This window comes from Hippocampus bargibanti, linkage group LG08 (assembly GCF_051943395.1).
Source record: "Hippocampus bargibanti isolate YZ-2025 linkage group LG08, ASM5194339v1, whole genome shotgun sequence".
NCBI classification, from domain to species: Eukaryota; Metazoa; Chordata; class Actinopteri; order Syngnathiformes; family Syngnathidae; genus Hippocampus; species Hippocampus bargibanti.
In genome coordinates, this window is record NC_142741.1 from 14109413 (window position 1) to 14127889 (window position 18477).

An 18477-nucleotide genomic window follows, 5' to 3' on the forward strand; every position below is an offset into this window, starting at 1 on the left:
CCCGTCCTGGTCCATAGAAATTACAACAACAACAAAAAAATCCTGCCCCACCCCACCTCAGTGACAATGATTCCCACTCCCGGACATCTCCCATGTTATTAAAATTAAAACCCAAACAAACAATGAAGGTTTTATTTTATCTATTAAATTTGGGCCCATTAATCTTCATGGACTCTTCCAATTTTGTGGAGCATTTTTTTTCCAAATGTGGGGCACGCATATCAGCAGAGCGCAAAATCTGTCTGTCTGCATCTCAGCCAAAATCAGCAAAATCATGTTACAGTACACTACCTGTGTCACATCTTAGACTTAGATTGTTTTAGGTTGGGTCAGTGAAAGTAAAGGTGGCGAAGGTCAAACAAGAAGCCTACAATGACTTGTGTGCGAAGCTTAACAGCAAGGAAGGAAAGACTGATCTTTACACGTTGGCGAGACTGAGAGATATAGATGGTAATGACCTGCAGCAGGTTAGGGTGGTATCCCCTCCCAACAGTTCTGGTCAAATCCTGCTTGCCATCTCTCCTTCCATTCATTTCAGCCATTATTCACTCATCGCATTTACATACATTTATTTACATTTCGCTTGTGGTCGACGTGCACATTCCACCATGATGTCCCTGATCCACTGGTGGAAAGACGCTTTGATCCTCTCCTTTTTCATCTAGAACTGCTTCATGTCATCACAAAGAGGGTACAGCAAGTCCTGAAGAATGAATGTCTCTCTATGTCTTTGTTTTGTCATATTGTCTCTATGCTGTCATATTATTTGTTGTTTAGGTTTTTTTGTTATTTTGACTTCAAGACGGCACCGCGAGAGTTGCTGCCTTTCCAGCAGCTCATGTATTTTGTTTTTCTACTTTCATTCCTTTCATCACTTTGCTGCTGTGAAATGTAAATTTCTCCACTGTGAGACTAATAAAGGCATATCCAATCCAATCCAATCCAATCGCTATCCTCAGGAATCGTCCCTGTCCCTCTCAAAACGGTGGCTGTCACACCAATTCTTAAAAAGCCTGGATCTGATCCCAATGACTTCATGAACCTTCGCCCCATTTCTCACCTTCCTTTTATTTACAAAATCCTAGAAAAGGTTGTGTACTCCCAGCTACACTCTCACCTCTCCCAGAATGATCTCTACGAACCATTCCAATCTGGTTTCCGCCCCCACCACTGTCTCCAGCAAACCCGACGCCTCTCTTGCAACTTCTTCCCTTTCACTCTGCCTCTCTGAAATTAAATCCTGGTTTGCCCATAACTTTCTCAAACTTAACAGTGAAAAAAACTGACATTCTCCTCGTTGGTACCAAATCCACCTTGAGTAAAGCTACAATTCAACCGTTCTACCTCCCATCAGGTCAAAAAGCCTATGTGTCATCCTTGACAGCTCACTATCCTTCCACTCCCGAATAGACTATTGCAATTCACTTCTCCTTGGTGTCCCTCAGAAACCTCTCCGCAAACTTCAACTCGTCCAGAATTCTTCAACCTGGATCATCACCAGAACCTCATCCTTTCACCACATCAACCCCGTCCTCCAAGAGCTCCACTGGCTCCTGGTCAGACGTAGAATCAACTTTAAAATTCTTCTTCATACATTTAAAGCTACCCATAACCTTACCCCCCATACCTATCTAACCTTCTTCAAATTTCTATTCCCTCTCATTCCATCAGATCCTCTTGCTCCCTCCACCTCTGTGTGCCCCCCATCCTGCCCGTCTCAGCATGATGGGGGACAGAGCTTTCAGCTGGTCTGCCCCCAAACTCTGGAACTCACTTCCTACCAACATTTGTAAGATCGATTCTCTTCCCACCTTCAAATCCCATCTCAAAACCCACCTAGCTCTTTCTCTTGTTTCTATTTATAATTGTATTTTATTTATTGTATTCTATTTGTAATTGTATTTTATTTATTATAGTACCTATGCTTCTCTGTGACTGTAAAGTGTCCTTGAGAGCTTTGAAAGGTGCTTAAAATAAAATGCATTATTATTTATTTTTACACTTGTGTGACCGCTATGAATGTCCAACTGTTACTTAAACACTTAATGAATAATTTATGATTGCCACAGTTTGCCTATGCAACAGTTTATTTCCTGTGGGAAATCTAAATCCCCAACACTTGGAAGTTGACCAGCATTCCAGAAGAGATTGTATTACACCCTCGCTTCTGCGATTTAGAAAGCATGGTTTTGAAGTATGAATCTGGTGTTTGAAGTTATTGTTTGCTCATCGTAATTTAGTAGGCTAAACAAAAACTCAACAATCCCCCTAAACATTAGCACATGAAGTACTGTCCTGTAATGTACACAGCAAACTCTTTACAATTAAAAACATTTAAATTGTACAACGGTTTTGAGCTATTCCCTGAGAAATAAATTCATCTACAGGACACCAGGTGAAAAACAGGCAAGAGGTAAAGTGGAGTATGAGGCTCGTGGATTTATGTTTGAGTGAAAGTGTTGTGTTTCTGCTCAGCTAGCATAAAGAGATCACGATACAATTGGGAGTGAGTACAGCATATGTTTCTTAAAGAGGATACTTGAAGGACCGAGTACAAGGACGGAGTGGGAGAAGCAGGTCAGCGCTTAAACAGAGGTCAGGAAAGACTGCAAAGGCTCTCAGAGCCACTCACAACATGTTTTGTATGTGAGCGTGTGTGTGTGTGTGTGTGTGTGTGTGTGTGTGTGTGTGTGTGTGTGTGTGTGTGTGTGTGTGTGTGTGTGTGCGAATGTGCATGTGTGTGTGCGTGTGTGTGTATATACTTCACTGTAAGTGTACACTCCTGTACACGGGCCTATTTTCTGTCTCAGACCAAATTTCATTGGGCATTTTCAGAGCAGATAGAAAGAGGCATTTGTGCAGTCGTGAGACTGAACCCACCCAACTTGCTTTCTGGCCAATGGAAGCAGCTCTGCATATTCCCTTTAAATTCAATGCAGGAGAGAAGAGGCACGAGCTCGACATGGCGGAAGGATAAACTTACCCAACCCATTATTTACAGCTTTCACAACTGCTGCAATTGTAACACAGTGTCACATCTCGTTGCCATCCGGGGCGCGCCCCGCCCCTCCTGTCACCTCCTCCGCCAATCTTGGGAGACGGCCCCTCCAATCATCATTCACCTGGGTTCCCACAGCTGATTGTCATTCACTGATTGTGCCTTCTGCCTATATCTGTCTGTCGCTCACTACCGTCTCCGTCGGAGTATTTTTGGTCATTGCCGTTTCCACTTCCGTGTTGCCAGGTCTGCTGTCATTTAGTTATCTTCCTCCACTCTTCCCTGTTTGTTATTATTTGATGCATGTTCCAGTAAAGACTCTTGATCCATCCAAGCCTGTCACGCCGTGTATTTCGGGTCCTTCCCCATCGCCAAGATTCCGTCGCTCGAGTTCTGCCTCTTTGCACTCGAGCGTCGTAACACAATACTCCGACCACCCATGGACCCCGCCGGCGATGACAGGTACTTTGCCGCCCTTGTGCAAGAGGCGGAGCGTTCGAGCCAGCTGGCCCAGGCGATTGAGGAAATGCGCTACGCCACTTCCTCGCTGGCTCAACGCCTCAAGGAGATGGAAACATGCATCGCCACCCTCACTGTTCCTTCCTCCCCGCCCGTGGGCAGGCGCACTCCCCCGCTACCCCAACCCTCACGCTACGCAGGCGAAACCGAGTGCTGCGCTCAATTCCTCATGCAGTGTGCGCTCGTGTTTGAACAACATCCTGACGCCTACGTTAGCGATGAGGCTAAGGTAGCCTTCATCACCAGCCTGCTCGCGGGTGAAGCCGAAACATGGGTGCTGGCGGTACGAGAGTCCCGACCGGAGCTGTGCGCCTCGTATCAGGACTTCGTGGCCGAGATACGCCGGGTGTTTCACCATCCAGTGACGGAGGTCGAGGCGGAAGGGAGAATCCTCGACTGCGTCCAAGGGGCCCGTTCGGCCGCAGAATACTCCGGCGCTTTCCGGATCCAGGCCGCTGGCAGCGGCTACGGCGACCGAGCGTTGAGGGGGGTGTTTCGTCGCGGCTTGAATTCCGACCTAAAGGATGAGTTGGCTACCCGCGACGCCGGCACCACCTTCGATGACCTCGTCGAGATTGTCATCGGCTTGGATCATCGTCTCCGAGAGCGGCGAAAGGAGCTGAGCGACCGACGGCCCGAGGTACCCCGAAGCCGACCTCGGTCGACCACACCCGGCAGCGACCGCGCGCAGCCCCAGGAGGGACTCCTTGAACCTATGGTGATAGGGGGGGGAGACGACCGCGCCAACCCGAGGGCTCGTCGCACCCGAGGCCCCCAGCCTAGGACCCACGGCCAATGTAAGTCCCCGCCGAAACGGCGTCCGTTGGGGGCTAAGTCCACTACACGAGTCACACGTTGGAGCTGGAAAGTGAACTATTTGGCCCCTCCAGCTCCCAAAGAGTGCGGGCACTAGTGGACTCGGGGGCCGACGGGTGCATCATCGACCCCCACTTGGCCGACCTTTTGGGCTGCCAACTTATAGATCTCCTTCCCCCTAAGGAGATCGTCGACCTGGATGGCCGATTATTAGCCCGGGTCACCCACCTCACGGCCCCACTTAAGCTCCGAGTGGCAGGCAACCATGTGGAGCACAGCCAATTTTTTGTTATGCCCTCCCGGAACGCGCCATTGGTCTTGGGTCTCCCCTGGCTCAAGGCATATGACCCATCCATTTCTTGGGAGGGCCCCACCATTCAGGGCTGGAGCCCCTACTGCTACGCAAACTGCCTGCGGTCGGCTACGGCAGGGCGTAACCCCTCCCGCGGTGGCCCGCCCGAGGCCATCTGCCTCAAAGGCGTGCCACAGTGCTACCACGACCTGCGGGAGGTGTTCAGCAAAGACAACGCCCAATCCCTGCCGCCCCACCGACCGTATGACTGTGCTATTGACTTGCAGCCAGGGGCTCCATTACCGGACTCCAGACTTTACCACATTTCACAACCGGAACGGGAAGCCCTGAGCACTTACATAGACTCCTCTCTAGCGGCGGGACTCATTCGCCCGTCACGTTCCACGCTGGGCGCAGGGTTTTTCTTTATCGACAAAAAGGACGGATCCCTGCGCCCATGCGTTGACTACCGGGGCCTGAACGACATCACCATCCGCAACAAATACCCTCTCCCCCTCATGGATTCGGCCTTCACGCCCCTTCAGTCCGCCACCATTTTTTCAAAATTAGACCTTCGTAGCGCCTACCATTTGGTCCGTATCCGTGCGGGGGATGAATGGAAAACAGCCTTCAAGACACCTTTAGGGCACTTTGAATACCTGGTGATGCCGTTCGGGCTCACGAACGCGCCTGCCGTATTCCAGAATTTGATAAATGATGTGCTCAGGGACTTCCTCAATGTTTTTGTTTTTGTTTACCTTGATGACATTCTTATTTTTTCTCGCTCTGCAGAAGAACACCGGCAACACGTCCGACGGGTCCTGGCGCGGCTCCTGCAAAACCGGCTCTATGTGAAGGCAGAGAAGTGTAACTTCCATGTCCGCTCTCTGTCGTTCCTGGGGTTTGTTGTGGAGCAGGGGCAGCTCAGGGCCGACCCCGCCAAAACCAAAGCGGTGGTGTAATGGCCGATCCCAAAGACGCGCAAGCAGCTTCAGCGGTTTTTGGGGTTTGCCAACTTCTACCGCCACTTCATTCGCGGGTATAGTCAGAAGGCACTCCCCCTCACTAACCTCACGTCCACCAAGCTCCCTTTCAGGTGGACTCCCGATGCCGAGGGGGCTTTCAACCGCCTCCGTCTTGCCTTCACCAACCCTCCTGTTCTGCGTCTTCCCGACCCGGAGCTCCCGTTCACGGTCGAGGTTGACGCATCCGAGTCTGGAGTAGGGGCCGTCCTTTCCCAGCGCTCTCCCACCGACCAGAAGCTACGCCCATGCGCCTTCTTCTCCCGCCGGCTCAGCCCCGCCGAAGCCAATTATAACGTCGGCAATCGGGAACTGCTGGCGGTCGTCCTGGCCCTGCAGGAATGGAGACACTGGCTTGAGGGAGCTAAACACCCCTTCACCGTCTACACGGATCACAAAAACCTGGCGGCCATCCGGTCGGCCAAGAGACGTAACTCACGGCAGGCCCGATGGTCACTCTTCCTCACCCGTTTTGACTTTTCTCTCACCTACTGCCCAGGGTCACAGAACACCAAGCCCGACGCCCTATCCCGTATCCATGAGCCGGCAGAAAGGGAGGAGACCACCGCCAACATCCTGCCGGCCCAGCGCATCCTGGGCGCCCTGAGGTGGGAGGTTGAGAGAAAAGTCCAGCAAGCCCAGGGAACTACCACCATCCCCAGGGGCTGTCCCAAGGATCGCCTGTTCGTCCCCCCCCCCTCTACGCACTGAGGTGCTTATCTGGGGGCACACATCTAAGATAGCCTGCCACCCGGGGGTCAACAGGACGATCCAACTCATCGCCCAACGGTTCTGGTGGCCGGGGTTTAGGAGGGACATCACCCTCTTCGTGAAGGCCTGCCCGACCTGCGCCCGTGGAAAGGCCTCCCACCAGCCCCCGGCCGGACTCCTCCAGCCCCTACCGGTTCCGTCCAGACCCTGGTCCCACATCTCCGTCGACTTCGTGACAGGCCTTCCCCCCTCCCGTGGCAAGACGGTCGTCCTCACCGTAGTGGACCGATTCTCCAAGTCGGCCCACTTCGTTCCGTTAACCAGGTTGCCGTCCGCCACCGAGACGGCTCAACTCCTGGTTAACCATGTCGTCCGTCTCCACGGGATTCCGACGAACATCGTGTCGGACCGGGGACCGCAGTTCGTGTCCAAGGTATGGAAGCGTTTCTGTCGGTCCCTAGGGGCATCGGCGAGCCTGTCGTCTGGTTACCACCCCCAGACCAACGGACAGACGGAGAGGAAGAACCAGGACCTGGAGGCGGCCCTCCGGTGCGTGTGCCTCCACAACCCGGCGTCGTGGGCCCTGCACCTACCCAGGGTGGAGTACGCCCACAACTCCCTGGTCTCCGCAGCCACAGGTCGGTCCCCATTCATGTCCGCCTGTGGCTATCAGCCGCCCTTGTTTCCCACACAGGAAGGCCAGGTGGAGGTCCCGTCTATCGATCATCACCTCAGACGGGCCCACAGAGTCTGGAAGGAGACCAGGGACGCCCTGTCACGCACCGCATCCCGGAACCGGCGGGTGGCAGACCGCCATCGGCGGCAAGCACCCAGCTACCAGGTCGGGCAGGAGGTCTGGCTATCCACGAAGGACCTTCGGCTGGCAGGGTCCTCGGCCAAGCTGGGCCCACGCTTCACGGGTCCCTTCCCCATCGAGGCCATCCTCAGCCCGGTCTCGGTGAGGCTCCGGCTCCCACCCACCATGCGGATCCACCCCGTTTTTCATGTTTCCCTCCTCAAGCCAGTGGAGACCAGCCCCTTAGCCCCCCACGCCCGCCCCCCCACCTCCCCCCCGGATATTGGACGACGGACCAGTCTACACCGTGCGGGAGATACTGGACTCCAGGCGCAGGGGCAGAGGAGTGCAGTACCTGGTCGACTGGGAGGGCTATGGACCTGAGGAACGTCAATGGGTCCCACGTTCCTGGATCCTCGACCCATCCCTCACCCGGGCGTTCCATGCGGCTCACCCATCCAAACCTGGTGGGCCGCCGAGAGGCGTCCCTTGAGGGGGGGGCACTGTCACATCTCGTTGCCATCCGGGGCGCGCCCCGCCCCTCCTGTCACCTCCTCCGCCAATCTTGGGAGACGGCCCCTCCAATCATCATTCACCTGGGTTCCCACAGCTGATTGTCATTCACTGATTGTGCCTTCTGCCTATATCTGTCTGTCGCTCACTACCGTCTCCGTCGGAGTATTTTTGGTCATTGCCGTTTCCACTTCCGTGTTGCCAGGTCTGCTGTCATTTAGTTATCTTCCTCCACTCTTCCCTGTTTGTTATTATTTGATGCATGTTCCAGTAAAGACTCTTGATCCATCCAAGCCTGTCACGCCGTGTATTTCGGGTCCTTCCCCATCGCCAAGATTCCATCGCTCGAGTTCTGCCTCTTTGCACTGGAGCGTCGTAACACACAGGACTTTACAGAACATTCAAAATACTATGTCCAAGAAATCAGAATATTGATCCAAACAGATTATGAATTGTGCGCTGTCGTCTTTTGATAGAAGCATTGATCATTAATTTTAGAAGAAATTGATTTGAATGTTTTGTAATTTCGCAACTAAACCCCTCCTTCTGCATCAAAAAGACTCATTGGTCCAGGGAAGCAATTCGTTTACTCGTCCTACTTTTCACAATGACAGTTGACTTTACTGTACAAATATGAGCGTGTTATGCTAATGTAGCTGAATGAGTGGTTGGTGCTTGAGGCTAATGCCTGCACACAAACAAAAAAATGGATTAAAATGTCCCATTGAGACGTTGTCGTGATGTTCTACTGAGAGTACCCTCGCCATCTCCATGATGTGGCAGAGGACAAAAATGAACGTTGTTGCTGTCCTTCGCTCGGGACAGAGAGTAAACTCATCAACTTGCACCCACCTTGCATGCAAAACTTGAGCTCTTTGGGGTCGGTGACGGTGCTGCACGGGATCCTCTCGGGAACCTTTTTGCTCATACGGTTGTAGTTCCGCCGCCTCTTGGTTTCACCCCACAGGTTGGAGCCGCCATGCATGCTGGGAATGTTGAGCACGGCGATGCCCTCCAAAGAGGTGTTGCTTAAGTCCAATATGATGCCGTCGCACTGAAGCACAGAAAGTTAGCACAAGTATTAGTGAGCAGTCATTTTTAGACAGCATCCCAAAAAATAAAGACAACTACCAAACGAAATGAAGCGGACAGTTTTTTTCTCATAGAGGACAGTTTTTTTTCTTCTTCACGTTGCAGTCTTTACGATTTGCAATGTGCATTCTGCTACATTGCAATGTTGATGTGAATTTGATTCATGCTTCATCCCGATTTAGGAGTGGCCCAGAACAATTTTCTTCTCACAATTGAAAAAAACAAATGGTGGCCCTTAAACAGGACTTGCAGTATACTCAATACCATTGAAAGTCATGAGAATGTGTGTGCATGTGAGTGAGTGTGCATGTGTGTGTGTGTTTTAATCCACCACGATTATCGAACAGCAAGCATGAATGTTGATATATTTTGTCTTCACGCAAAACAAAAACCCAAAGTCAGTCATTTCTTCCACATCCTTCCACAATGATCAAGACGATGCTTGGTTAATATTCTTTCAATCGTCTTATTTTAACCTCCTATATTAGTTCAAATTGTTGCATTTGCCCGAGAGTGAGAGGCTTTCCGAATGGAAGACCTTTTATTGCCATATACTCAATACTCTTTCACAGCGTTGACTCACCTCAACCTCAATGCATTCGTTGAGCTTCTTGCAGGTCGCTGCAATGGTCTCGGTGGTGCCAAATTCAAAGTACCATAGTTTGTTCTTCATTCTGACAAGCAAAACAAAAAACGCGATCGATCAAGGACACACGAAGGAACAATTGGTATCCTGACATCACATATTTTTGTTGTTGTTTACATATTGAAGCTCTCCGCTGCCTTGAGTTATCAAAAAAGACTTTTAGTACCGCACGGGGCAATGTGACCCAGCAGGCCGAAATGCCCCAAAAGCAATTTCAATCCACACGAAGCCAACTGCTGTTAATTTTGCACAAAAACTGAATGTGTCCAATGTCCTCAGTGACCATATACACAGGGCTACTGTGCATACAACTTTGCCAAAGGCGTGATGACACACTGCCGGTGGACAATGTAAATCAGGGCATATACCAACCTGTCAGTCAAATCAATGAAGAGGCCAGTCTAAGCGGCACTGCACAAAAGTGCCTGGCGGACAGACATTTTGTGATTAATGCACTGTCATTTTTTTTATTTTTCATTGGGAATGAAACCTGAACATTCTTGCCGAATGTGAAGAACAAATACTGTATAGCTCTTCTAAAAAAAAAACAACTTGATCCAAAAGCTCGACACATAGGGCGAAAAACAATTTATGGGTGATTCACTTTAAAGTATGTAGTTGGATTCACTGGGATTATTAGTCAAGTAACTGTGGTTTGGCTTAATTCGAGAGGGTATGATGCAATGAGTTTCTTGTCATTTAAAAAAATATATAAATCAACTTGTCAAGACTGTAACTGTGGCCTTTCACACAATAGCAGCAAATTTTGCTTGGTGGTTGCTAATCAGAACTGAGCTCTTTTTCTCCATTGCTGTAGTTCGCTCTCCTCTTTCGATATTGTCATGATCTGGTTGGCGACCAACGGGTGGTGCTGTCGGTCCCGCCTGCACATGGACAGGTGCTGGTCGTCCCGATCAGTGGTGGACTGCCACGTTCGGATTGGCGACCAACGGGTAGCGCTGTCAGCCCTGCCTGCTGCCTCGCAGGTGCTGGTCGTTCCCAATCAGTGACACTCAAAAGGACTCCCGGCACGACCATTCGCTGTCGGGTCATTGTTGTATGTTTTGTATGCAATTGTATGCATTGTATGCTGTGCATGTGTTTGTTTAACCTTGGTGGACTTTTACACTTGGTTTTCTTTTGATACTTTGTATTTTTCTGTTCAAATGATTTTAACGTTTTAGATTTTGTTCCTGTTGACTTTATTTTAATACAATTTGTCAAACACAACCTCCTGCTCCCTCCTGCCTGCTTTTTGGGATCCGCAACCGCCATCACCACCTTGCAAAATGTGACAGATATCATGTGTGTGATATTATGTATAAGGGCTTCAAACAGACGTCAAGAGGTATTCCTCCAAGGAAAGGTTTCATTCACAACCACCTGCAACCGCAACCTTCCTTGACATCACTTGTATCTATTTACTGTCCCAGGCTTTCAATATTTGTAGCTTCCAAAAGTGAAAAAAAAATTCTGCTTACACCTGGCTTTTTCCTCTTTTACTGCTTTTATCTCGGTCATAAAAGCTGCATGTTCAGAAACAGAAGACACTCCTCATCAATTCTTGGTAAATTGACGAATTAATTTCATTGCATCAGTGTGCTTATCTGTTGTGGTAAATTGTTTCTCTTCTAGCTAAAAACCCACAATTAGAGATTCCTTGTCAAAACACACTAAATGTAAGACTATTGGACTTAGCCAAACAACTTAAAATGCTGTGTGACACACTAAAGTACCAATGCCCAAGGAGAAACCACCAGCTATGTGAACAACTACACTAAATGTGATCCGAGAGAAGACAACTTTGTGAAGGCCACGTGACTTAATTGCAAAGGGGAAGCAACTATGTACAGTAATACCTCAGTGTATGAACGCTTTAGCTCACGAACTTTTCGCCTCACGAACATTAAATTCGTAAGCTTATAGTCTTGGCTGACGAACTTGTTTTCGGCGGACGAACCAAACCACACAGCGCCACGGTGGCTGGCGGACTAGTTTTCGTCACCCCCTTTCTTTGAGTGCAGACGTGGTTTGTTATCGAGGATACTTTTGCTATTATGGGACCAAAAAAGACCCCACAACAGGCTAGTGTTAAGCCGAAGAGGACACAAAAGAAAATTACGGTCAAACAGAAGAAGGAGATCATCGAAAAACACGAACGAGGTGTGCGTTTGTGTGACTTAAGCGTCCCCGCAACAGTATGCTAAGTCGACCATTGCTACGTGTGGCTATGGGTGTTTCTGTGTTGTCTAAGCAACGGTCTCAGGCAATAGAAGAGGTTAAAAACTTCTGTTGATTTGGATTAACGAAAACCAGCTAGCAGGGGACAGTGTGAGTGAAGGTATTGTCACCGAGAAAGCACGGCAACTTCACTCGGATATCATCAAGAGGCTACTACATCAGCGACCATCACAAAGGTAAATAAAACTTTATCATACAGTACAGTTTTTTTAATTACAATACAATAGCACATTTATTATACATAAAATAAGGTATATTTTGTGTAGTTTTAAGGATTATTTAGTAGAAAATTATGTTTTATGGGGACCTGGGAACAGATTTGTCACGTTCCGAGCGAGAGTGACGGCAGCTGACTCGTCGGAACGAAGTGGAATGTTTGGGATCCCAAAGCAGGCGACAGAGACGTACCAACAAAGCAGGATGTTTATTCACAAACAAAAGAAAACACAGCAAGTAAGAAGGCAGGTGGTGATCCGACCTGCTTACTACGCCAGAAAGCAAATGTCACACGCGGGTGCAAAATTACGCAATCCCGTAAGATGACATAAGTTTATGGGACGCGGGGAGAATACCTCGGACCGTATACACTCGCACATCGAAGGAAGAGTCCAGGTACGGCAGAGTGGCGAGGTGACCGCAAACTGTATAAATGCCCCATGTCCGTGATTATAGAATTGACAGCAGGTGGAGGGCGGCCGGGAGAGGCAGCCCCGCCCCCCGCTGTCAACTCGCACGTGACAAGATTACTGCCATTTTACTTGTTTCCTTTGGGAAATAAATGTTTGCTGACGAACTTTTCGCCTCACACACACTTTCTGGGAACCAATTAAGTTCGTAGGCTGAGGTATCACTGTATTTGATTTTTGAATTTTAGTACTACGATACCAATGTCCATATAATGTAGTAGCCATGGGGTGTGTGAACCACTCTGCTAAAAATTACATTGAATGAACCCACAGCTCTATAAACCACTTGCCCACCAATAGCCTGAAATAATTTTTTTATTGGTTTGTTTTGGTGAGATACTAAAACAACAATCCATTATAATTTGATAAATCATTGATCGGAAAAGACAGAGCTGAACAATACCATAAACAAGTACACGATAATGATTATTTAGCAGAACAATATATTGACGCCTTGTTGGAAATCTCAAACATTTTGTCTCTAGTCTCATAGACTGGCATCTATGTTGTGTCCCACCTCCTGACAAGAGCCAGGTCAACTCAGTACCTATAGTCTTCCCTGGACAAGTTCAATCCTAGAAATAGTTTCTTTTTTTGGCCACACGACGAATCTAAACCCACAATGGTTGTCCAAATGTTCCTCAGGGTACAGGTAAGGTAGGTAAAGTTCATGTGTCGGAAATGTGGTATCGTTCATAAATGTCTAGCATGTCACTTGTGAGGTTGGTGAATCCACGTCATTCTGATGATTATGATTTTCCCTGCCCGCATCTGAAACATCTCACCCTGCATTGGTCGCCAAGGGGCATACTGTGCATCTTACATGTGCAACACTCATTAGCGCAAAGGCACACTTGACATCTGGCAGTATCAATGTATTGATGTAACAGCTCAGTGTGAGAACGAATGTCACAGCCTGCTGCAATACAGTATTCTTCACAGAACATTATCGGTATATTCCTTAGCCCTATTTTATTTTCAATTCCAGACAATTTTCAGACAATTTGGGGTTTAGTCTGATGTTCTGCTGTCCAAAACCACACGGATAACAATTCAATTGATCTTGCTTCTGCATCGTTTGCAATGGTAAATCTTTATTTGGCCTTCATGGGGTGGGGTGCGCATGTTGTCAGCGATGTAACTAGCTTGAGAGAATCTGATGACATTGTGTAATAGAATTCAAGAGAGGAAGTTGACAGTGTAAATGACTATAGAGGTTTTGTTCTTGACTCATTTTTCTACCACACCACATGAGAAAACGGTGACTCAAAAATATATCTCCACTGCACTGTTCTCCGCACTCAGATGATTCAACGAATATAATGTGACATGTGCTACAGTCAGACCAAACACAAGTTCAGCGTATCTCACAGGACAACTAATATTTAAAATGAATTTAGTCCACACAGGCATTTGTGAATCAGAGCAATAGATAATCAGAGCAACCACCCACAAAGTCAAACTCTCGCCCATTCACCCGCATTTGAAAATAAACAAATGTAGGAAATAATAATTATTGCGGTCCGTGGGCGCAACGTAGCCAACAACACAGCCACAGCAAGCCAAAGAGGAGGAAAGTTGGAAAATAGCCAGGAAGGAAATTTGCATGCCTGATGAGTATATTTACCTGTTTACAGCTGATGTTTAACTGTGAACCAAGACAGCATTTAAAATGTGCAGTCATAGCAGGACCAACCACCTGATTGCCGACCAATGTTCTTTTTTTCTTTGTTAAAAGAAAAATGAAGACACCACATTTTCTGCATGCTAAACAGCCCCCACATGAATAAGGGGGCACACGGAATGCAGGTCAAAGTGGTATTTTGCATCATGTTTGATCCTAGAAATATACTATTCGTGTCATACAGGCTTTCAAAAGAATGGCCACCCAAGCCATGAAAATTTTCGGCTAAATTCAGCTGTCCCCCTACAACAGGCAGAAAATTCCCAGCTTTAATCATCAATGTGAAATGACCTAAAAGAGTCTCACATCCCCCAGGAAGCTTTGCCAGATGGAGTGACTGGGAGCTAACATGGCAACACAATTAGGAACAGTTGCATTGCTCATGAGGAAAAGTGTCGCAGCTCATTAAACAATGTCCACTAGGGAAGGCCTGAAAATATGTAATTAACTCATATTCCACAAGCCTCTCATTTCTTCATCTCATCACTATTTGTACTCAAGGCGTCATTGCCAGGTCTTGCTTTCTCCCAGTAACAGTAACAGCTACTGTAGATGTTTGACTCCTCAACAACAATTGGGACAGCTAAAAGAACTAAAGGAAACAGATTACTTTACATTTACAACCTAAAGAGTTACCTGGCCTCAGTGCAGGGACATAATGGTTGGAAGTATGTTGTTGTGAAAACACATTCAAGGCCTGAGGCAAACCCATGCTTCCCACCCCATGACTCCCTTTCTCTCCAGATAAACATCTTCTTTAATCCTCGACATGAGCAGTGACCTCTTGACCACTCTAATTCTCCCCCTCCTCCATCTACTCATTAACTGAGCGTGTATACACACACACACACACACACACACACACACACACACACACACACACACACACACACACACACACACACACACACACACACACACACACACACACACACACACACACACACACACATATATATATATATATATATACAGTAAAGTCTCGTTATATCGATATTCAAGGGAGTCCGAAAAAATATCGATATAACCGGGACTATCGATATATCCGACCCTGTTTGCATGTAATTTTCTCCGTGCGTGCATAGAAATAGTATCGATATAACCGGGACTATCGATATATCCGGTATCGATATAACGAGACTTTACTGTATATATATATATATATATATATATATATATATATATATATATATATATATATATATATATATATATATATATATACAGTAAAGTCTCGTTATATCGATATTCAAGGGAGTCCGAAGAAATATCGATATAACCGGGACTATCGATATATCCGACCCTGTTTGCATGTACTTTTATCCGTGCGTGCACAGAAATAGTATCGATATAACCGGGACTATCGATATATCCGATATCGATATATAACGAGACTTTACTGTATATACAAAACAAAGCGGAGATGGACGAGATGCGATAACATGGCTCTGTTGGAATGCTACTACTCAAGCAACCCTAGTCAGAGGGGTTACATGCGGAGAATTGGGGCTGAATGGTTACTTCGAAACCCACAGTCACGGTTGACCACGAAACAACTAGTAGCTCAGTGTTCCAATATCCACAAACGGCAATTGCTATCACAACTTGAGACTGATGAGGTACAACACAAATTCCGAGGTGAAGGGCCCCAGGCTGCCACATCAGAAGAAGAGGTTCAACCAGAGATTGGGAGGCAAGCCCCAATGAATGATGAGATTGGGAAGCCAGCCCCAATGAATGAAATGCTGATCGAGGCAGCAACTGACCTGAGAGATAAGATCATGGCAAGAATGAAAACTGGGCAACTAAGAAACCGATTACAACGGCTCTGTGAAGTACCACCTGAAAGTCTCATGGAAACTGTGAATGCAGCACTGAGAACGATCCCGACCGGAACGATCACGGAAACCAATGAGCTGATATATGCCTCAGCATCAGTGATCCTAGAGATGCTTGGCTACAAGAGCAACCATGAGAGCCACGAGATTCATTACCCACCATGGAAAAGACGGTTGGAGGCTAAGATCAAGGCGGCTCGGAAAGATGTGAGTCAATTGAGAACCAGAGAGGTGTGAATAAAAGGCCAATACCCAAGAGGTACATGCAGATAACCATACCTGAAGCACTCGAAACTGCCAAACAAAGGCTCCAGGCCTTGTCCAGTCGCCTAAAGAGGTACACGAAAGAGAATGAGGCCAGAAGAATAAACAGGCTGTTCGCAACACAACCTGCGAAAGTGTACGCTCAGTGGCTGGAAACTGAAAGATACTGGAAAGGCATATGGGAGAAGGAGGTCGCACATAACAGCAGTGCACAATGGCTGGTGACTCTGAAAGAGGAGCACAGTAACCTCCCTGAACAGACCCAGTAACCATCACAGCGGCAGATTTACAAGAAAGAGTCTCAGGTATGAAAAACTGGATGGCACCAGGCCCGGATATGGTCCACACCTACTGGCTAAAGAAACACAGCTCTCCACGAGCGCCTAGCAGCACAAATGAACCAGTTGCTGATGGATGGGACTCACCCAGGATGGCTAACCGAAGGGCGAACAATCCTGATCATGAAGGATTCCTCAAAGGGTGCAGTTCCTTCCAACTATCGGCCAATAACCTGTCTCTCCACAACATGGAAGCTCATGTCAGGCATCATTGCAGCTAAGATAAGTGGACACATGGATCAATACATGAGCAAAGCACAGAAAGGCATTAGTAGAGATACTAGAGGTGCCAAACATCAGCTGCTGGTTGACAGAACAGTCGCACAAGACTGCAGGTCCCGACATACCAACCTGTGCACAGCCTGGATTGATTACAAGAAAGCACATGACTCAATGCCACACACATGGATCACTGAATGCTTGGAGTTGTATAAGGTCAACAGGACCCTGAGAGCCTTCGTTGCAAACTCGATGAAGATGTGGAAAACCACACTTGAAGCCAATGGCAAGCCACTAACGCAAGTGTCCATCAAATGTGGCATATACCAAGGTGATGCACTCTCCCCGCTGCTGTTCTGCATAGGACTGAACCCCCTCAGCCAGATAATCGCCAAGACAGGCTATGGATACCGCCTCAGAAATGGAGCTACGATCAGTCACCTCCTCTACATGGATGACATCAAGCTGTATGCTAAGAGCGAAAGGGACATAGACTACCTGATCCACACAACCAGGATCTACAGCAGTGATATCGGAATGTCATTCGGGCTGGAGAAATGTAGTCGGATGGTGACTAAGAGGGGCAAGGTAGTTCACACTGAAGGGGTCTCACTCCCTGAAGGAACAATAGCAGACATTGAAAACAGCTACATGTACCTCGGTATACCACAGGCCAATGGCAACCTCGAATTAGCAACAAGGAAAGCGGCTACGACCAAATACCTCCAGCGGGTGAGGCAAATCCTCAGAAGCCAGCTCAATGGCAAGAACAAGACCCGGGCAATAAACAGCTATGCCCTGCCAGTGATCAGATACCCTGCAGGAATAATAAGGTGGCCAAAGGAAGAGATTCAGACCACGGATGTTAAGACCCGAAAACTCCTCACCATGCACGGAGGGTTCCATCCCAAATCCAGCACCCTGAGACTGTACACAAGCCGTAAGGAAGGAGGCCGGGGACTAGTGAGTGTGAGAGCCACTGTCCAGGATGAAACATCCAAGCTCCATGAATACATCAAAGAGAAGGCTCCAACGGATGATGTACTCAGAGAATGTCTCAGACAATGGGGAGCAGAGGATGAGGTGCTGGAAGAGGGACAATCATGGGAGGAAAAGCCCCTACACGGGATGTACCACCGAACCATAGCAGAAGTGGCTGATCTCAAGAAGTCCTATCAGTGGCTAGAGAGGGCTGGCCTAAAGGACAGCACAGAGGCACTCATCCTGGCTGCCCAAGAGCAGGCCCTGAACACCAGAGCCATAGAGGCAGGGATATACCACACCAGACAAGACCCAAGGTGTAGGTTGTGCAAAGAGGCACCTGAGACAATCCAACACGTAACTGCAGGGTGTAAGATGCTGGCAGGGAAAGCCTACATGGAGCGCCATAACCAGGTGGCTGGCATAGTCTACCGAAACATCTGTGCGGAGTATGGACTGGAAACCCCAAGGTCAAAATGGGAAACACCTCCCAAGGTGGTGGAGAATGACCGAGCAAAAATCCTGTGGGACTTCCAGATACAGACTGACAAGATGGTAATGGCCAACCAACCAGATATCGTGGTCATAGATAAAGGGGAAAGGAAAGCCGTTGTCGTGGATGTAGCGGTCCCGAGTGATGGGAACATCAGAAAGAAGGAACATGAGAAAATCGAGAAATACCAAGGGCTCAGAGAGGAGCTGGAGAGAGCCTGAAAGGTAAAGGTGACAGTCGTGCCTGTGGTGGTCGGAGCACTTGGGGCAGTGACCCCCAAACTCGACGAGTGGTTGCAACAGATCCCGGGAACAACATCGGATATCTC

General features: G+C 48.1%; 1 protein-coding gene across 6 annotated transcripts in view; it reads right to left on the bottom strand.

The window, feature by feature from the left end:
• Positions 1–18477, bottom strand: part of dgkg (diacylglycerol kinase, gamma) — a 122707-nt gene that overhangs the window by 27650 nt on the left and 76580 nt on the right. For 5 of the 6 annotated variants that reach the window (XM_089002821.1, XM_089002817.1, XM_089002819.1 and 2 more), the window contains 2 exons: positions 9343–9433; positions 8520–8721 (listed from right to left, as the gene is read on the bottom strand). In XM_089002821.1, the coding sequence (XP_088858947.1) occupies positions 8520–8721; positions 9343–9433 (293 nt within the window). Of the gene's footprint in view, positions 1–5853; positions 5981–8519; positions 8722–9342; positions 9434–18477 lie in introns of those variants that run through there. The other variant, XM_089002823.1, reaches the window with a different exon arrangement.